Source organism: Ursus maritimus, unplaced genomic scaffold (assembly GCF_017311325.1).
Source record: "Ursus maritimus isolate PB19 unplaced genomic scaffold, ASM1731132v1 scaffold_23, whole genome shotgun sequence".
Taxonomy (NCBI): domain Eukaryota; kingdom Metazoa; phylum Chordata; class Mammalia; order Carnivora; family Ursidae; genus Ursus; species Ursus maritimus.
In genome coordinates this window covers 42,612,158-42,628,892 of record NW_024424786.1, presented here as the reverse complement: position 1 = coordinate 42,628,892, position 16,735 = coordinate 42,612,158, and the positions used below count along the sequence as shown (strand labels likewise).

Below are 16,735 nucleotides of genomic sequence, written 5' to 3'. Positions count from 1 at the left end.
TATGTAGCGCGCACACTCATTGGGAGAAGTGTTTATTTTGGCTAGATCATCCATACCAGAAGATCGGTAGGAATACACCCTGACTTAGTATTTTCATAAACATCTGATCAAAACAATGCTTTAAAAATTAGACACCACGGAGGGCAAATTTTATGTATACAGCCAGTCTTACTGATTGATCCGGGAACAGAAGAAAGATGTGCGCCACGGCAGGTCATTCAAGGACGTGTAGAAGTATACGCACTTCACGTGACTTAACTATTACGTATAAAATCAGAGTTTAAAATATAAGCAAAGTTTTAAGGAATTTTTTTTAAAAAAGCGTTCCTTAAGGGAACAATTTTTAGGTAAGATTATGAAATATGGTGTTAGAAAAGTTGTCCCTGCTTCAAAAAAAAACTTAAATGTTTCAAAAGACACACATGGCAATATGCTCACATCAAGTTAGCAGCAACAGGAAGACACAGTTAGGAATGAGAAGTGACTGCGACAGCTCCCCTGAACCAGACCGGCAGTGCCTCACTCTGGAGAAGCCTGCACGTGGACACGTGTGCCACACAGCTCAGTGGATGACACAAGTATAAAGCACAGCCATCTCTCTCTTAATGATTAGGCCACTAATTATGCACAGAAGACATCACAGAACGTGCTAAAAAAGCGGGGTCACAACTGCCAGAATGGTCAGCAACCACCCACATGCTTAGGCCTCTCGCCTTCAAGGCCAGGAGCAGGCAAAGGCTCACTGAGAGTGTAACACTTTTGTTACTGAAGGACAGAAACACATACTTCAAACACAAGAGCAATCTACTTCTATTTCTAAGGCAATTACTAAGGCAATAAGGGCAAAGGTGATATATCCCTAACAAGAATGGAAGTTTAGGGAAGAAGATGGTGGAAATAAAACCACAAATTTTTTTTGGTTTCCAGATTGTGGAAAATGGCAAACAAACAAAAGATACGTTATCATGCCATTTTATCCTCATCAAACAAGGAGGGAAAAAAAGACACCAGGATAGCAAAAGAGAACTCCGAAGTAGCGCTGTCAGCACGGTCTCCGATGCTTCTGCCAGAGCAGTGTGGCTCATTTATCTGGGAGTTTAAAACTGCGAATTCTAAAAACAGCACACTCTACCACTCTGTCTCTTCCTTGCTACTGAAGTGTATGGGGACACAAACAGCTGTGTTCACACACAGACGCAACACGCAAGTCACAGGCCGTCCTTGGACTCCATGCACGTATTAATCTGCTCTGTTTTTTAAGGGCAGATGCAGGCACCCAGACAGACGGTGGAGCTCCAGTTCAGCTCAAGGAGCAAAAGCACCTTAAAGAACTCCAAAAACCTCATCCTCATGTCAGTACACCTTGTCTTCAAAGTCAATCATGGAAATTTTGATCCTGGGATGTCTATAAAGTGACAAAAGAGTTCGTTTTACCTGTTTTCTCAAAAAATTTTAAAAGATTTTATTTATCTATTTGTCAGAGAGAGACAGAGCACAAACAGGGGGAGTGGCAGAGAGAAGCAGGATTCCCGCTGAGTAAGGAGCCCAGTGCGGGACTTGATCCCAAGACCACAGGATCATGACCTGAGCCAAGGCCAGATGCTTCACTGACTGAGCCACCCAGGCATCCTCATGTTACTTATTTTAAATACTTCAGCAAAGTCACCGACTGAAAAGCTACCAGGTGTATTCAAACACTTTCCCATGCTCCACCGACATCAGGTCAGGCTGTGCTTATTTAGGCCTGTAAATCAAATTTTTGATAATCTAACAGAACAGTCTCTCCACCCGAATTCAGAAAACTGGACACAGTTAATAATTTAGCCTGAAGTATTTTTTTTTTTAATTAGGTCTCATTTAAAGTAATATGCATTTTTAAGGGCACCTGGGTGGTACAGATGGTTACACATCTCTTGGTTTCGGCTCAGGTCATGATCTCAGGATTCTGAGATCCAGCTGGGCATCCGGTTCCACTCAGCACCAGTCGGCTTGTCCCTCTCCTCCACCCCCCACGCTCTCTCCCTGCACCCACACTCTCTCTCCCTCTCTAAAATAAATAAATCTTAAACAAATAAAGTGGTATGCCTTTTTAGGGTACCTGGGTGGCTCAGCTGGTTGAGTGGCCATCTCTTGATTTAGGCTCAGGTCATGATCTTGGGGTCCTGGGACTGACCCCTGCTTCCAGCATCAGGCTCTGTGTTCGGCTGGGAGTCTCCTTCTCTCTCTCTCCCTCTGCCCCCCCCAACTCACACCCTCTCTCTCAAATAAGTCTTTAAAAAATAAAATAGTATGCCTTTTTTATTTTTTGTAATCCCATACAGAAAGGCAAAGTATAATGAAAAATACTAAGAAATCAATTACAAAAAAGCAAAGTTGATTATCAAGACCTTACGACTGACTAGTTATAAACAAGATATACACTCACATCCATCAAGTGGAAACTATAAAAAGTCCACAAAGTAGATAAAGTCCATACTCCTCAATTATGGATCAGAATATAATCACATCGATATACTACAAGTAAAAACTGACTCCCTAAATTTCAACCTCATAAAGGTAACTCATTAAATACAGGATTTATAAGAAGACTGATAATTAGCCATGATGACGTAAGAGCGCCCACAGACCAAATCCAGCCCACAGCCTGCACACTAAGAATGGTTTAGATATTTTTAAAGAGTTGTTTTAGGAATAAAGAAGAAAGAGAAGAATGTGTGACAGAAATCAAATATGCCCCGCAGAGCCTGAAATATTTACTACCTTGTCCTTTACAGAAGAAATTTAGCATCCCTTGCTCAGGAGAAATCAGGTTCCCACGAACTCTAATTTTCTTTCCTCTCCGCTATCTCTGAGACTACATGGGTCTCCACCCTGGACCTTCTCAGCCCACCCAGCAGCATGCAGTCACACGGTGCTGGGCCAGATATCTAGAGGTATCTAGAGATATCTTTCCCTAGGGGCTTACGCAGACCACGTTGCCAATTTCTTGGGCAGGTAGGTACTGCCACGTGACAATGTCTTCCCCAGTGTGCCATAAACCATAAAAACCTCCATGCACTCCCCTCTGCATCTGGCTGGACGCCCAAGACAAAAAAGGCTCTAAGGGATGGCAGAGCCAAAAAGTGGAAGATGCCTCCACATGCCCAAATCACCACCTGGAAGAAAGCTGCCTGCCAACCTCAAAGCCATCACACTCCTGGTCTGTGTGTTCCAGCAGTGTGTCCTACCTGATCAGCCAGCTCCTCTAAACCCTGAGCCTGTGACTTCTTGTTTTATTATTCTTATTTAAGCACGAGAACAGGAATTTTTTAGCAACTGTTTAAAAATGCCTAAGTCCTTTCATTTTCCACCATCCTGAATTAGAATAGCATTTTTAAAATGAGAACACTTTGAAATATGCATTTCCACAGTGCACTTTCTTTAAACTGGGTACGTTACAAACTTAAAAATAAAATAAAACCACAGTAGACTCCTTAAGCAAACATTATGCATTTTATCTTTTGTCCAAAGAGCAAATTAACTGGAAATGAATGGCACCAGTAAATTAGTTACCCTAGCTTCTATTCATGTCCTTTGAAGTAGAAACAAGCTAGGTATGAACTAACAGTTACAAAGTTCAACCAGGGCCCTGTGGTAAAATGGAGACCTTTCAAAAATACAACTAAGATACTCAGAAAAACTGAAAAGAGTCAGCACTTCAACAGCTAATTTTTAGTTAATATAAATACACTTTAAAATTCACACCCTAGCTATACCTGAATAGGATTTAGGGATAAAAGGGAACACAATTTCCTACAGTAAACCAAATCGAGGGCTTTTCTATTAACAAGACAAAGAGGGAAATGGTAAATAAAACCAAACTATCTTTCTTCAAAATCCTAGAGTTGTTTTGTTTCTTTGGGTTTGGGGTTTATGTTTTGTTTTTCAGATTTTTACTTACCTATTTGAGAGAGAGAGTGTGTGTGTGCATGGAGGGGAGGAGCCAAGGGGGAGGGAGAGAGTTTTAAGCAGACTCTGCCCTGAGTGTGAAGCCTGACAGGGGCTCGATCTCACGACCCTGAGCCAAAACCAAGAGCTGAATGCCCAACTGACTGTGCCACCCAGGCACCCCCTTAGAGTTGTTTTATAAGTTGGATTAAGTAGCTTGCAAGAAGTGTTTTCTCTAAAAGAGCTGAAGGTCAGGCAGGCGGGTCACTGGGGAGTGACCTGTCAGCTTGCCACAGATGGCCTCTACTGTGCTCTGCACTCCCCAGACGTCAAGACACAGGTGAAAATGACCATCTTACATGCACAAAACAGGATCCATAAACCTATTCAGCTTAGACCAACCACTTTAATTAAAGGTCCTCTAAGATTATTGAAATACCTTCCTTCTTGGAAGCAAAATCTGGGCCATGGTACCTTTATTTCAAAGCAGTTAAGCAATAACACTTTGTTTCTGAGAGAAAAGGTGCCACTCTGTCTGTGACATGGGAACTAGTATAGTCATGTGGTTAAATTCTAAATTCTTTGTAAAAGGTATGAGAACATCAGACCCTCCGAAGAATTTTCCAGGGTGCCGCCAGCATAGTACAATCAATAGGGGCCCATCTGTGGTATATGTAAACCACCTACAACCACGTGCTTTCATCAAATAAACAGCATTTCCTCCCCAGCCTTGTGAGGACTGTTAAGCATCTAAGCAGACCTGGATTCCCATGCTGGCTCCACTACTGGCCTGCCCCGAACCCTTGGGAAAGTGACTTTACCTCTCTAAATCTCAGGATCTTCACGAAGCAAACTGGCTGTGAGGAGTCACTGAGAAAGGCCTGGCATGGGAGCTGGACCACACAGGCACCGCGACAACGGGAAGCGCTTGGGCAGTAGGCATGCCCCCCACACAAGTGTTTGAGGTTTAAACCAGTGCTCCCAAATGTTCCCGGGCATAGGAAACACTTAGGGGTCTTGTTAAAACACAGTCACAGATTCAGATACAGTAAACCAGCCATCAGGCCAGAGATTCTGTGTCTCTAGGAAGTTCCCAGATGCTGCTGCTATTGCTGCCCTGGGTTTAAACTACTGCTGTCATTTGCAACAAACTGCAGTAAGCATATTCAAAATAATCACATAACCATGAGAAACAGAGAAAAGCATATGATGCAAATATGTGACTATGTTTTTTATTTCAGAAACTCCCTGTGGACAAGCTGATATTAGAGGGGTTTTTTTCAACATGACAGATGTAGAACGTAACATATTGTATCACTTTCTAACAGGAGCCCAGAAAAACTGACAGGACAAACATGGTGAAAGATAAACTAGTAGCACTCTGAAGGGAGAAAGTGCTGACTGTCCTGCCTATAAATGACAGGCGCAAACCGAGGGAATGACAAAGAAGAGTGTTAATGAATTTAAAACTCAAACTCTCCTATTCCTAAGAACTGTGCTTAAAGTTAGCAATGTTCTATCCCAGAAGGAGAAGCTGTTCTCCATAAAACCCCCACCACACACTACTGTTAACTGTCGCAGGGCTGGCTGGGTCCAGGGCAAAATACTCAAAGATTCAAAAAAAGATTCCAAGATGATTAAGAATTTCTGAGCTTATGAAGAACAGCTGAACATGAAAGCAAACACCTGGGGGCCTGGGGCCCCGAGACCACATGGGTGGCGCATGCATGAAGACAGCCTGTCCACACCATGTCATCACTGGCCTCACTGGAATCGCCAAGATCCCGTGTCCTAAGTGAGTATTTGCTAATAACATCAACTCTTCCAGTTTCATAGCTGCAGTCCCCTCAATATACAGAGTACAAGCTACAAAGGGAGAAGGAGCAGCTGTTTACGTCCAAGACAACACAAAGGAGAAGACTTAATCTATACACTAAACGTTATAAATTTTTTTTAAAGATTTTATTTATTTGACAGAGAGAGACAGCCAGCGAGAGAGGGAACACAAGCAGGGGGAGTGGGAGAGGAAGAAGCAGTCTCCCAGCGGAGGAGCCTGATGTGGGGCTCGATCCCAGAATGCCGGGATCTCGCCCTGAGCCGAAGGCAGACGCTTAACCACCAAGCCACCCAGGCGCCCAGATGTTATAAATTTTTAATATTTTTTCTATTTATGTGTGCGACGAAGGAAATATTCATAATATATTTTTCATGGTCTCAAACAAAGGTGTACAAACACATACTGTCAGAGTTCAGACCCCCGCGCACCTCAGGGGGTGCACTCCTCCCAACGCCCGTGGCTCCCCCCTGAGGGAACAGAGCTGGCTCCACCTACCGGCTAACATGGCCCTGCCAAACAGAAACAGCACGTGAGCCACAATAAGAGACACATGTAAGTTTAAATTTGCTAGCAGCCACATCAAAAATGTAAAAGAAACTGGCTACGTCAATGTTAATAGTGTATTTTATTTAACCTCATATATCAAATACTATTATTTCAACATGTAATTCTTTTGGTACGAAGTCTTCAAAATACGGGTGTATTTTACACTTAGAGCACATCAAATTTGGACCAGCCACATTTTATGCTCAAAGTCCTATGTGGCCAGTGGTTACTGTACTGCACAAGACAGTTCTAATTATGTATTACTACAATTATGATTCAAAGTTTCTCCCCTGCTACTAAAATAACCACCCTCCCCTCAATCTCCTTCCACAGCCAAAGTCAACAGTTAACCACCTTTTCCACAAAGGGCTAATGTGGGGTTGGTGAGGAGAGATTATGGGCCATGTTTTTCCTTGCTTCTAATGTAAACATACATGAGAAATCATGTTTATTCTTATATATATAAAGCAACTTGTACAGTCTTCAGCTTAGAAAAAGCAGGTCACAAGAAAACTAGAACTGTTTTTTAGCCTCTAATATTTAGAAATATTTGTAGGAATAAAAGGGAAGTTTTCACATCTTTCACCTTGAAACATGAAGGACTAGAAGAGGAGGGCCATAAGTGGCTCACTACTGGTTTTGATAAACCCTGCCAAATTGTAAAACAGGTGCACGTCTCTGGGAACTTCCTTTTCTAAGCTAACTCAAAAATATCACAGGGGCGCCTAGATGGCTCTGTCAGTTGGGCGTCTGACTCTTGCTTTCAGCTCAGGTCATGATCTCATAGGTCATGGGATCGAGCCCCGTGTTGGGCTCCATGCTCAGCCAGGAGTCTGCTTGAAAATTCTCTCTCCCTCTCTTTCTCTGCACCCCCCCACGAAATGAATAAATAAATCTTTTTAAAAATATAAAGAAGAAAAAAGTGCCTAAGTCACTCAAATACATTGGGAAAAAATGATGTTTCATCAATGTAAAAAAAATAAACAAGCCATTAGACTCCCCCCTTCACCTTGGAGTAAACTGAACCTTCACGGCCCCCATTTAGATCAAAAACAACTTACTTATTCCAGGAGCAGCAGACATAGTTACTCCACACCTCTGGTCAAGTTTACAAGCAAGCTGGGAACTGGATGTATTAGGCAAACTGAGCTGCTGAAAGGCTGCGCATACTGGCTCACGCACTCCTGCCAGCAGCCAGACACCTGGAGTATCAGGACTCTCCTGGGCTTGGATTCAGGTATTCGGGGAACTTAGTTGGGCAGCATCTGACAAGACCTAAATGGGGAAGTGCCTGGGCTCAAGAAGGGTGAGTGGCTGCTCACTTGGTGCGCTGAAAGCTGCATGCCACAAACAGGGGACAGGGAGCAAAGTACCTATAAACAGGAGCGTGCAGTGTCACTCTGAAGGCAGATCGCTTCTGTGCTATATGTTAGCGATAAACTTCCTCCTCACAGCAAAGCTGAATGCCTAGGCAAACATTCTTTTACATGAAGAGGCAGAAACATGGAACACAAAGAGTAACAGCTGGACTCTGAAGGCGGCTCTCGCTCAGTACCCAGGGAAAAGATCACAACGGACTGGAAAGTCCACCCAGTAGCTGCTTCTCCATTTCCTACAGTTGCCCTCCCTCAGCCCCCACCCAAAGGCTGGACTAATTAAATCAAAGATCAGCGTGCCTATTAGAGATACGTATTTCTTTGGAGGAAAGGCAACACAAACTCTGAGCCAGTTTCATTATATTTGCTTTGCAACTGCTTCTTCCAAAGAAAATGTCAAAGGCAATCACGTTTCTACCACCCAGATATTCCAGAATCGTTTTCAGTTTTACTTTGTAATTTCTTTGATATTTCAGCTTTTCTTTGAGAGTAATAAATAAAAGAGTCAATTCCATTTAGTATGTCTTATATTAATCAGCAGATACTTTGAATTCAGGAATATTATGATAAATGGTCCCTACCCCTTGAAAAATACAATAAAACTGGGGGGGGGGGAGAAAACACAGAGAATGAAAGGTATCAACTCCAAGCTTGTTCCGTAGAAAGGGAGCTCAAGAGAGGGGAGCTTGACCAGAAAGACTTCCTTATACATGAGGCCCAAAAGACAGGTAGGGTTCAGCAGGTGATGCTACAGCAAAAAGCATTCCAGGCCAGTACACATATGCCTGCAAACGCAGAGAACAGGCCAGAGGTTTCCAGTAGCTTCAGGAAATTCATGGCAGGGAGAAGGCCCTGCCAACAAAAGGAGCCATTCAGAAGGTGCAAGGATAAGCTTAGGCATGAAGACCCGGTCTCAAAGGGCCCAGAAGGAATACAGCACAGAGCAGCATGGGCTCACTGTAGAAGTAGAGAGAACAAGTGAGTTTTGACTGAGATAAACATGCTTTAAAATATCTACAGTAAAGATGACGCAACATATTTTAATAACATATGGAAAGAAACAATTCTGAGCAGAAGCAGAGGAAATCGACGCAGAAGAGATGACATTTAAGCTGTGGAGGCACACTTTCAATAGAGGCTGGACTCCTACAAAGCCCGAGAGAGGGAGAGGTCTAACCTGTTCTGGGTATGGCCAAGTGTTTGGGTGTGACAGAAGTACGGGGCAGGGAGGGAGTGCTGAAGACAAGGCCATGAAGGTGGGGCGGGGCAGGAACCGGCAATACATCAAGACCTAAGCAGTGGAGTAGGCAAGACAGGGCAAATAAGCAGCGAGGTCAGATGTCTACTCTACACACCGAACTATCCACAGGGCAACAGATGGACCAGAGAGAAAGAAGCCTAGAAAGGGAGCAACCCATCCAGAAGCCTCTGTCAAAACCCACAGAAGGTGGGGAGCCCTGCAACAGCCTCCACTCTGAAAACCAGGGTATCCCCTGAGAGATTTCCCACTAAGCTACCGCTCCTCCTCCAACATCAACCACGATTCTGTCTCTTGGAAGCCCGATTTTCATTTTTCTTCAATCCTGGCTATACTTTGCAGTATCAGATGACAAATTTCTGGCTTGCCTTTGGAATTCTAAGCTGCTCGGGAAATACATGACCCTCAGAAACCAAACGTCACCCCCACGCTGGAGCTAACTCCAAATCCAGCACTCAGATGCTAAGGGCAGGGCGCACGCCGCAATCTCATCACACACTTCACCTTTACATTAAAAAGGCCAACTGCCAACCAAGGAAAACGCAGTCCTACTTTGGTCACCTGGTCCGCATTAAAACAAGTTACTGTGTTCCTATACAAATTGTCATTATGAAAACTCAAATGTATATGAAATTTTATGCATAATTTCCACAATTTCAAAAACTTCAGTCCAAGGATATGTAAAGCATAGTATTTTACTACAAACAAGTTTTGTGGGTCTTTTCAAAGTGAGACTGAGGGCCTGGGAAGAGAAAACCTAAGTAATGAGGGGGATACAATGGTAACCAAATTCTTGCCAGAAGCCTTGATAGAGAGCAAAGGAATGAAGGCAAGGAAAACCCAGCAGCATCTAAGTGCTGTGTGTGTGTGAGAGGGAGAAAGACAGAGAGAGAGAGACAGGCACAGGGACAGGGAGGGGGGAGAGAGTGCACATGCAAACAAGCAAGGGTAAGACGTACCATCAGAGTCACACCAGAGAATTCTTAAGGGGTCTAACAGCGGATTTTCCATCTCAAGCTGCAGGATTCTCTGAATCTCTGAAACCAGGCAGAAGCGTCAACAAATCAGAGGCAAACATCAGAGAGCAGCAACATGTAACTGGACAGCAAGAGGGGCAGCTGTTCTCTTCCCCGGTGCTGCCTGTGGAGGTGGCAGCCACCTCCTATCCAGCATCATGGTTGCCCTCAGACCTCTGCAGAAGCCCAAGATCGTTAAAAAGAGGACCAATAAGTTCATCAAGCATCAACCAGACTGGTATGTCAAAATTAAGTGCAACTGGCAGAAACCCAGAAGCAATGACGGTTGGGTGCACAGAAGAGTCAAGGACCTGCTTTCGATGCCCAACACTGGTTACGGGAGCAACAAGAAGACAAAGCACATGCAGCTCCACAGGTTCCAGAAGTTCCTAGCACACAACGTCAAGGAGCCTGAAGTGTCGCTGATGTGCAACAAATCTCAGCATGCAGAGATCGCTCACGATGTCTCCTCCAAGAACCACAAAGCCCCTGTACAAAGAGCAGCCCAGCTGGCCATCAGTCACCAACCCCAATGCCAGGCTGCACAGTGAAGAAAATGAATAGACAGCTCATGTGCACGTTGTACTTGTGTTCATAAAACCATAAAACTACAAAAAACAAACAAACAAAGAGGGGCAGCAGTAGCTGGCACAGCACAGAATAGTTCTGAGGTCTGCAGCTACAGGGGGTGGCCCCAGGAGGAGAGCAGTGGCAGACCTGAGGCATGAGCTAGAACGAGCGGGTACAGTGTAAAGAGAAGCAGGTCCAAAGATTTAGCTGATTATAAGCTCCACATGAAGTCATATTATGATGTGACTAATAAGCAAAGCAACCTCCGAATAAAGTCAGAGATGAATCCTGTCTAGGACCGTGGAAGATCTAATCCCACTGCAGCCTTCCGGGACAGATCACCCATTGCCAGGCAACACCACACCCTGTTCTGGGCAGGAGGAAGGGATTGCTGATCACATGGCACCTAAAGAGATGACCAGGCAAAAGGACTCATCACTTGGGGGATAGAATAACTAGCTCTGCACATCTTAAAGCTCTTTTACACTACCATGTATGGCTCCCAAACATAAATGAGAGCCAGTGAGCAAAAAATAGAGATTATGTGTGAGCAGAAGCAGGAACTCGTTAAAGATCAGGCTAAAGGTTATGGCCATGAATACACGCAAAGCCCTGAGACTGGAGGAACTCTGGCCAAAGCCTGGATGATCCTCTCTGAGGGCATCCGTTCAGGAAAGGAAGGCGATACTAAGTGCTGTTTTATAAATCTCTTCTCAAGTCCATTTGATATAAAAGGGATGGCTTCATCTGGGCTGACACGGAGCCTCAACAAGAAAATGAAAGGATTACACAACCTTCCAGATGTTTACTGGGTAAACATAATTCTCCACTCCTCTGGCAACTCAAGCAAGACAGCAGTAAAGGACAAAGAAAAAGAAAAAATGCCAACAAATGTATGAAAAGACAGAAAATAGAGAAATAATTCAGAAAGTCCAACATCCAAGTAACGTAAGCTTTAGAAGAACATATTACAATTCACAACCACCTGCCTCATCAAAACAACCCTTTTTTTCTCCGAGTATATGGAGTAAGGACTCTCCCCGCAGAACCCACACATCCTATCACAGTGGGTCATGGAACAGACCTCTAAGGCACAGTGTGAAATCCCACAGTATCAGAGATAAAGACAGTATCTCAACTTTTCTAGTGAGGAAAAAATACTCCAAAAAACACTGAAAATCAGAATGGTATCAGCTTCCTCAACAGTAATTCTAGAAAAGAGCATTTTCAGACATGGAAGGTCGGAAAGATTTATTCGCCCTTTCTCAAAAAGCTACTAGAGGGGCACCTGGGAGGCTCAGCAGGTTAATCCTCTGCCTTCGGCTCAGGTCATGGTTCCAGGGTCCTGGGATCGAGCCCCGCTTCTCCCTCTCCCTCTGCCTGCTGCTCCCCCTGCTTGTTCTTGCGTGCTCTCCCTCTGTCAAATAAATAGAAATCTTAAAAAAAAAAAAAAAAAAAGCTATTAGAAAATGGGCTCCACCAAAGCACTGCAATAAGCCAATAGGGGCGCCTGGCTAGCTCAGTAAGTAGAACATGTGACTCTCGATCTCAGGGTTGTAGGTTCAAGCCCCATGCTGGGAGCAGAAAGTACTTAAAAATAAAATCTTAAGGAAAAAAAAAAAAAAAGCATGGTAATAAGCCATGAGAGGAAGACACAGAACACATGGAACCAGGGATCCTACACACTGAGACACTTAAGCAAAGAAAACTTTCAGAAGAAAAGGAGGGGACACCTGCCACCACAGAGCGCGTCAAGAGGAATCAGCTCAGAGTGAGGCATGCATGAGGCAGAGGGCTCTGAAAAGATGTGTTCACACAGGAGACCTATGTGCCAGATGTATGTGACCATGCTGAGAAGAATTTTACTAATTAAGTCAGAGACCTAGGGAACAATTCACCAAAATATACATACTTTTATACTGATTTTCACCAAAGCGTGCTTTAACCATGTTGGAAGACGGGGGAGGGAAAGAAGCAATGCATATGTAAAAGCAAACCTTCACCTTCCTTGTTAGAAGTCAGCTAGATTAGAAACGGCTACCTATAGGCACACAGCTCAAACACGGAAGGAATAAATATAAGAAAACAGCTCAGAGATAAAGGTAGTGGCCCCTAGGAAGTAATTAAGGGATGAGGATGAGAAAGGATAAGAGAGATAGAGCAGATGATTGTTATTTTTTGCTGTAAATCTTGTGGTACTGTTTGACTTCTTACACTATGCACCAATACAAACTATGTGCCCAAGTACGGTATGATATTACGAAAGGAGAGAAAATGGAAGAGCGCTTAGTACAATCCCTGGCACTTAATAAGAGCTCTACAAACGTGGGCTCAGTCAGAAATCAAGATATTGTGAAAGATTAGCTAATCTGCCCAGTCATATGGAAAGACAGGAAGTAGCTGCGTACACTTAAGAGTCTGTGTACTGGGGCGCCTGGGTGGCGCAGTCGTTAAGCGTCTGCCTTCGGCTCAGGGCGTGATCCCGGCGTTCCGGAATCGAGTCCCACACCAGGCTCCTCCGCTAGGAGCCTGCTTCTTCCTCTCCCACTCCCCTGCTTGTGTTCCCTCTCTCGCTCACTGTCTCTTTCTCTGTCTAATAAATAAATAAATATTAAAAAAAAAAAAAAGAGTCTGTGTACAAAAAACAAGCAAACAGAACAAGCCAGTCACCAACCAACAGCAAAAACCACAATGGTACCTCTTCACATTTAGGTCCTTTTTGTCACCCCATTCTTTCTACCATCAGCAAGTGAGCCAACTCCAGAGCCCTGGGACACCTGGGGGTACAGTAATAAAGTTGCCAAATCTGGTCTGCCACCTATTTTTATATAGCCCCTGAGCAAAGAATGATCTTCCTATTTTTAACTGGGGGGGGGGGGGATCAGAAGAATGACATTCCATGACTTGTGAAAATTCTCTGAAATTCAATTGAGTTTTCCTGAAACACAGCCACACCATCCATTTACATCCAGCCTCTGGCGGCTGTCACACAACGAAGGCAGAGCTGAGGGTGACAGAGACCACATGTAGTGCACTCATCACTCCGCACTGTTGCTCTGCTGGATGCCTTCCAGATCACAGTGACAGAGCTGTAACCCCACCGTGCTTTGAGCGCCATGTGTTGAACCGTGACATTTTATTATTATCCTTGCATCCCCAACACGTCAAAACAAGAAAAACGGGACTTGGACTGCTGTGCTTGTAAGACAGAGCGGGGTGGGGATTCTCGTGTCCTGCAATCCCACGGCCAAGCGCCGTGCCTGCCCCGCATGCGCCCCGCCCCGGCGCTGGGAGCCGCAGCACGCACCCCCATCTCCAGACCATGCAGTGGCCAGCGCTCCCGATGCACAGGCAGGCTCGCGTCAGAAACGTTTACACATTTTCACCGGAACATCTAAAAGGAGAACTTCTTCACAAAAATAAAAGAAGAAAATGAAACTTCAAGCAAAGCTGGTCTCCAAGTGGCCTGTTAGCCAAGCGGCGAGGAAGCCGGTGATAGCTCTCCCTTGGATTCTCGAGGGGTTCACGAGGGGTTCACAGATACGACCGATGCAGCTCCGCTGGTGTTTATCTGAGTGTCTGAAATGATGACAAACAAGCCTTTATGAACAGTCCCTAAGAAACAGCCACAAGCCGAGCGTTTCCAGAGCAGCTGAGTGAAGAGAAGTCACCAGAGCGTGCAGGAGAAGCCGCTGTGACGTGTTACCACAGATGGGGGTCAAGTGATGTGTAGAGGAAAAAATGGCTTAACTAGACAATTTACAAAACCTGTGAGGATGTACTGTTCAAAGCTTATGGCTCTTCTTATTTTCATCAGAAGCTCCTCCGAGAGGTTTTTTAAATTCCTCATGTGTTACTGAACCGGTAATGTCAACAGTGAACTTCATTTACTCTCTCAGACTTTATATCACCTGCAAGCTTATGGCTTATCAGGGGTTAATGTTTTTTTTGCAACTTTTTGAGCCCAAGGCCAAGACTGAAATTTTCCTGAATGAGAGGAACAAACCTCAACCACTACTACTGAGCACTGAATGGCTCTGGAAATGGGCATCTGCTGAGGTCTTGATGTTTCTTAGTGAATTCAAGGCTAACCAGCACTGATCTGCAAACCTTCTGCTGTGGTAAGGTCATTTCAGTACTAACTTGTTAGGATCATAAATTCAAGCTGCTTCATACACTTCCCATGCTGTCAGAACTTGAAATTGAAGTGAGATCTCTGTTCCCATACAAATTTGCAGTGGGTACATTTTCTGAGCTCAAACTACAGTTAAAAAGCATTTTTCAGACCTTAATGCAAATGTAAAGGAAATTTTCCTATTACAAAATTCATACAGCTATACAAATGAGGATTTTCCTATCTGTCAACTGAAGTACTTAATCTACAATGTAATGACCTGCTAAAAGGCAAACACCAAGAGTAAAATTTAAAAGAATTCTATAAATGCCTTTCGAGTGATGAATATACATGCCTGTAGACTGACATCAGAATGTGGCAGCACCTATCTGTGTAAAAAGACATTTTCAAAGATGAAATATGTAAAATCTCACTACAGATCAGCATTAGGAGATTAGATGAACGCAATAGAATTTGAGAGGGGGAACTCTGGCTATGAACACAATTTAGATGAAATGTTATCCCCCTAGAAAAAGAATTCCATTCTTCTCATTATTAGGTCTGTATTACAGAATATTGAAACTCAAGTATTTTTTTATATTTTTAATTTCTTCAATAAAATCTGTGAAAATTTGCTCTCTTGTTATATAAATACCTATATAATATCCTCTTTTTTGCCTCTTTGTCTGCAAAACCTAAAATATTTCCTACCTGGGCCTTGATAACCTCTGGTCTATAGGACCCTATATTTAAAATGCTGCTCCTCTTTGGGAATCCTTCTCCACTGATTCTAGGACTCCTGGAGACTAATGGGTAACTTCTCAAGAGAGGAGTTCACCCGGCATCACACAGCATCTGATGAGCACAGAGTGAAAAAGAAACAAGAGGAATACAGCTAATGGTAAGGAACTGTTCTATAATTTGCCACAGCTAAGAGTCTTTGTTAGAAAAACAAAATAAAATTTTAAAAAAGAGAGAAAGAAAGGGAGAAAGTCCTAAAAATGTTATCCTGAGAAATATCTCTGAAATTTTAGCACTATCACTAAACAATTAATGATACCTATTACGTAAAAAGTACTCAAGACATAAAGTAGGGGGTGCCTGGGTGGCTCAGTAGATTAAGTGTCTATCTTTGGCTCAGGTCATGATCTCAGGGTTCTGGGATCGAGTCCTGAATCAGGCTCCCTGCTCAGTGGGGAGCCTGCTTCTCCCTCTCCTTCTGCCCCTTTCCCCACTCATGCTCTCTATCTCTGTCAAATAAATAAATAAAACCTTAAAAATAAAGATATAAAGTAGAAGTCAAAACTCCTTGCTCATAGAATACTTAAATCTACTCAAAGAGAAAAAAATAATCCTAAAATAATTTAATGAGATATTCTAAGAGTTCAGAAAGGAGTGGCCACGGAAGAACTGGAACAATACAGAAAGGTTTGACAAAAAAGGTAGAAAGAGAACTGAGCCCTAGTAAAAAGGTAATCAAATACACAGAATAATAATAATAAAACCCTATGATGGAAAGTGGACAAAATGGTGAAGGGGGTCAAAAGATACAGATTTCAAGTTATAAAATAAATCATGAAATGTAATGTACAGGGGCACCTGGGTGGCTCAGTCCATTAAGCGTCTGCCTTTGGCTCAGGTCATGATTCCAGGGTCCTGGGATCAAGCCCTATGTCAGGCTCCCTGCTCAGTGTGGAGCCTGCTTCTGCTTCTGCCTCTGTTGCTCCCCCTGATTGTGCTCGCTCTCTCTCAAATAAATAAATAAAATCTTTAATAAAAAAAAAAAAGAAATGTAATGTACAGCATTGTGACTATAGTTAATAATAACACTGAATTATACATTTGAAAGTTGCTATGAGAGATCATAAAAGTTCCCATTACAGGGGCGCCTGGGTGGCTCAGTCAGGTAAGCATCTGACTCTTGATTTTGTTTTGTTTTTTAAAAAACAAGTATTTATTTATTTATTTATTTATTTATTTATTTATGGGGGGGGAGCAGGCACCCACATGAGCGGGGGGGGGGGCAGAGGGAGAAGGAGGAGGAGGAGGAGAATCCCAAGCAGACCTCCTGCTGAGCCCCATACAGGGCTC

The 16,735-nt window shown here is 43.6% G+C and overlaps 2 protein-coding genes across 15 annotated transcripts in view; one reads left to right on the top strand and one right to left on the bottom strand.

Annotated features, from left to right (window-relative positions):
- The window catches only part of PPP6R3 (protein phosphatase 6 regulatory subunit 3), a 137,974-nt gene that overhangs the window by 74,929 nt on the left and 46,310 nt on the right, over positions 1-16,735 (bottom strand). The window lies entirely within an intron of this gene.
- On the top strand, positions 7,948-13,047 carry LOC103679532 (60S ribosomal protein L32-like). The gene has a single exon (XM_040639572.1). The coding sequence runs from the start codon at positions 10,119-10,121 to the stop codon at positions 10,509-10,511; it is 393 nt and encodes a 130-aa protein (XP_040495506.1). The 5' UTR covers positions 7,948-10,118; the 3' UTR covers positions 10,512-13,047.

Bases quoted from the DNA above. Each gene is read 5' to 3' on its own strand.
- LOC103679532 (XM_040639572.1), top strand. From the start codon at position 10,119: ATGGTTGCCCTCAGACCTCTGCAGAAGCCCAAGATCGTTAAAAAGAGG.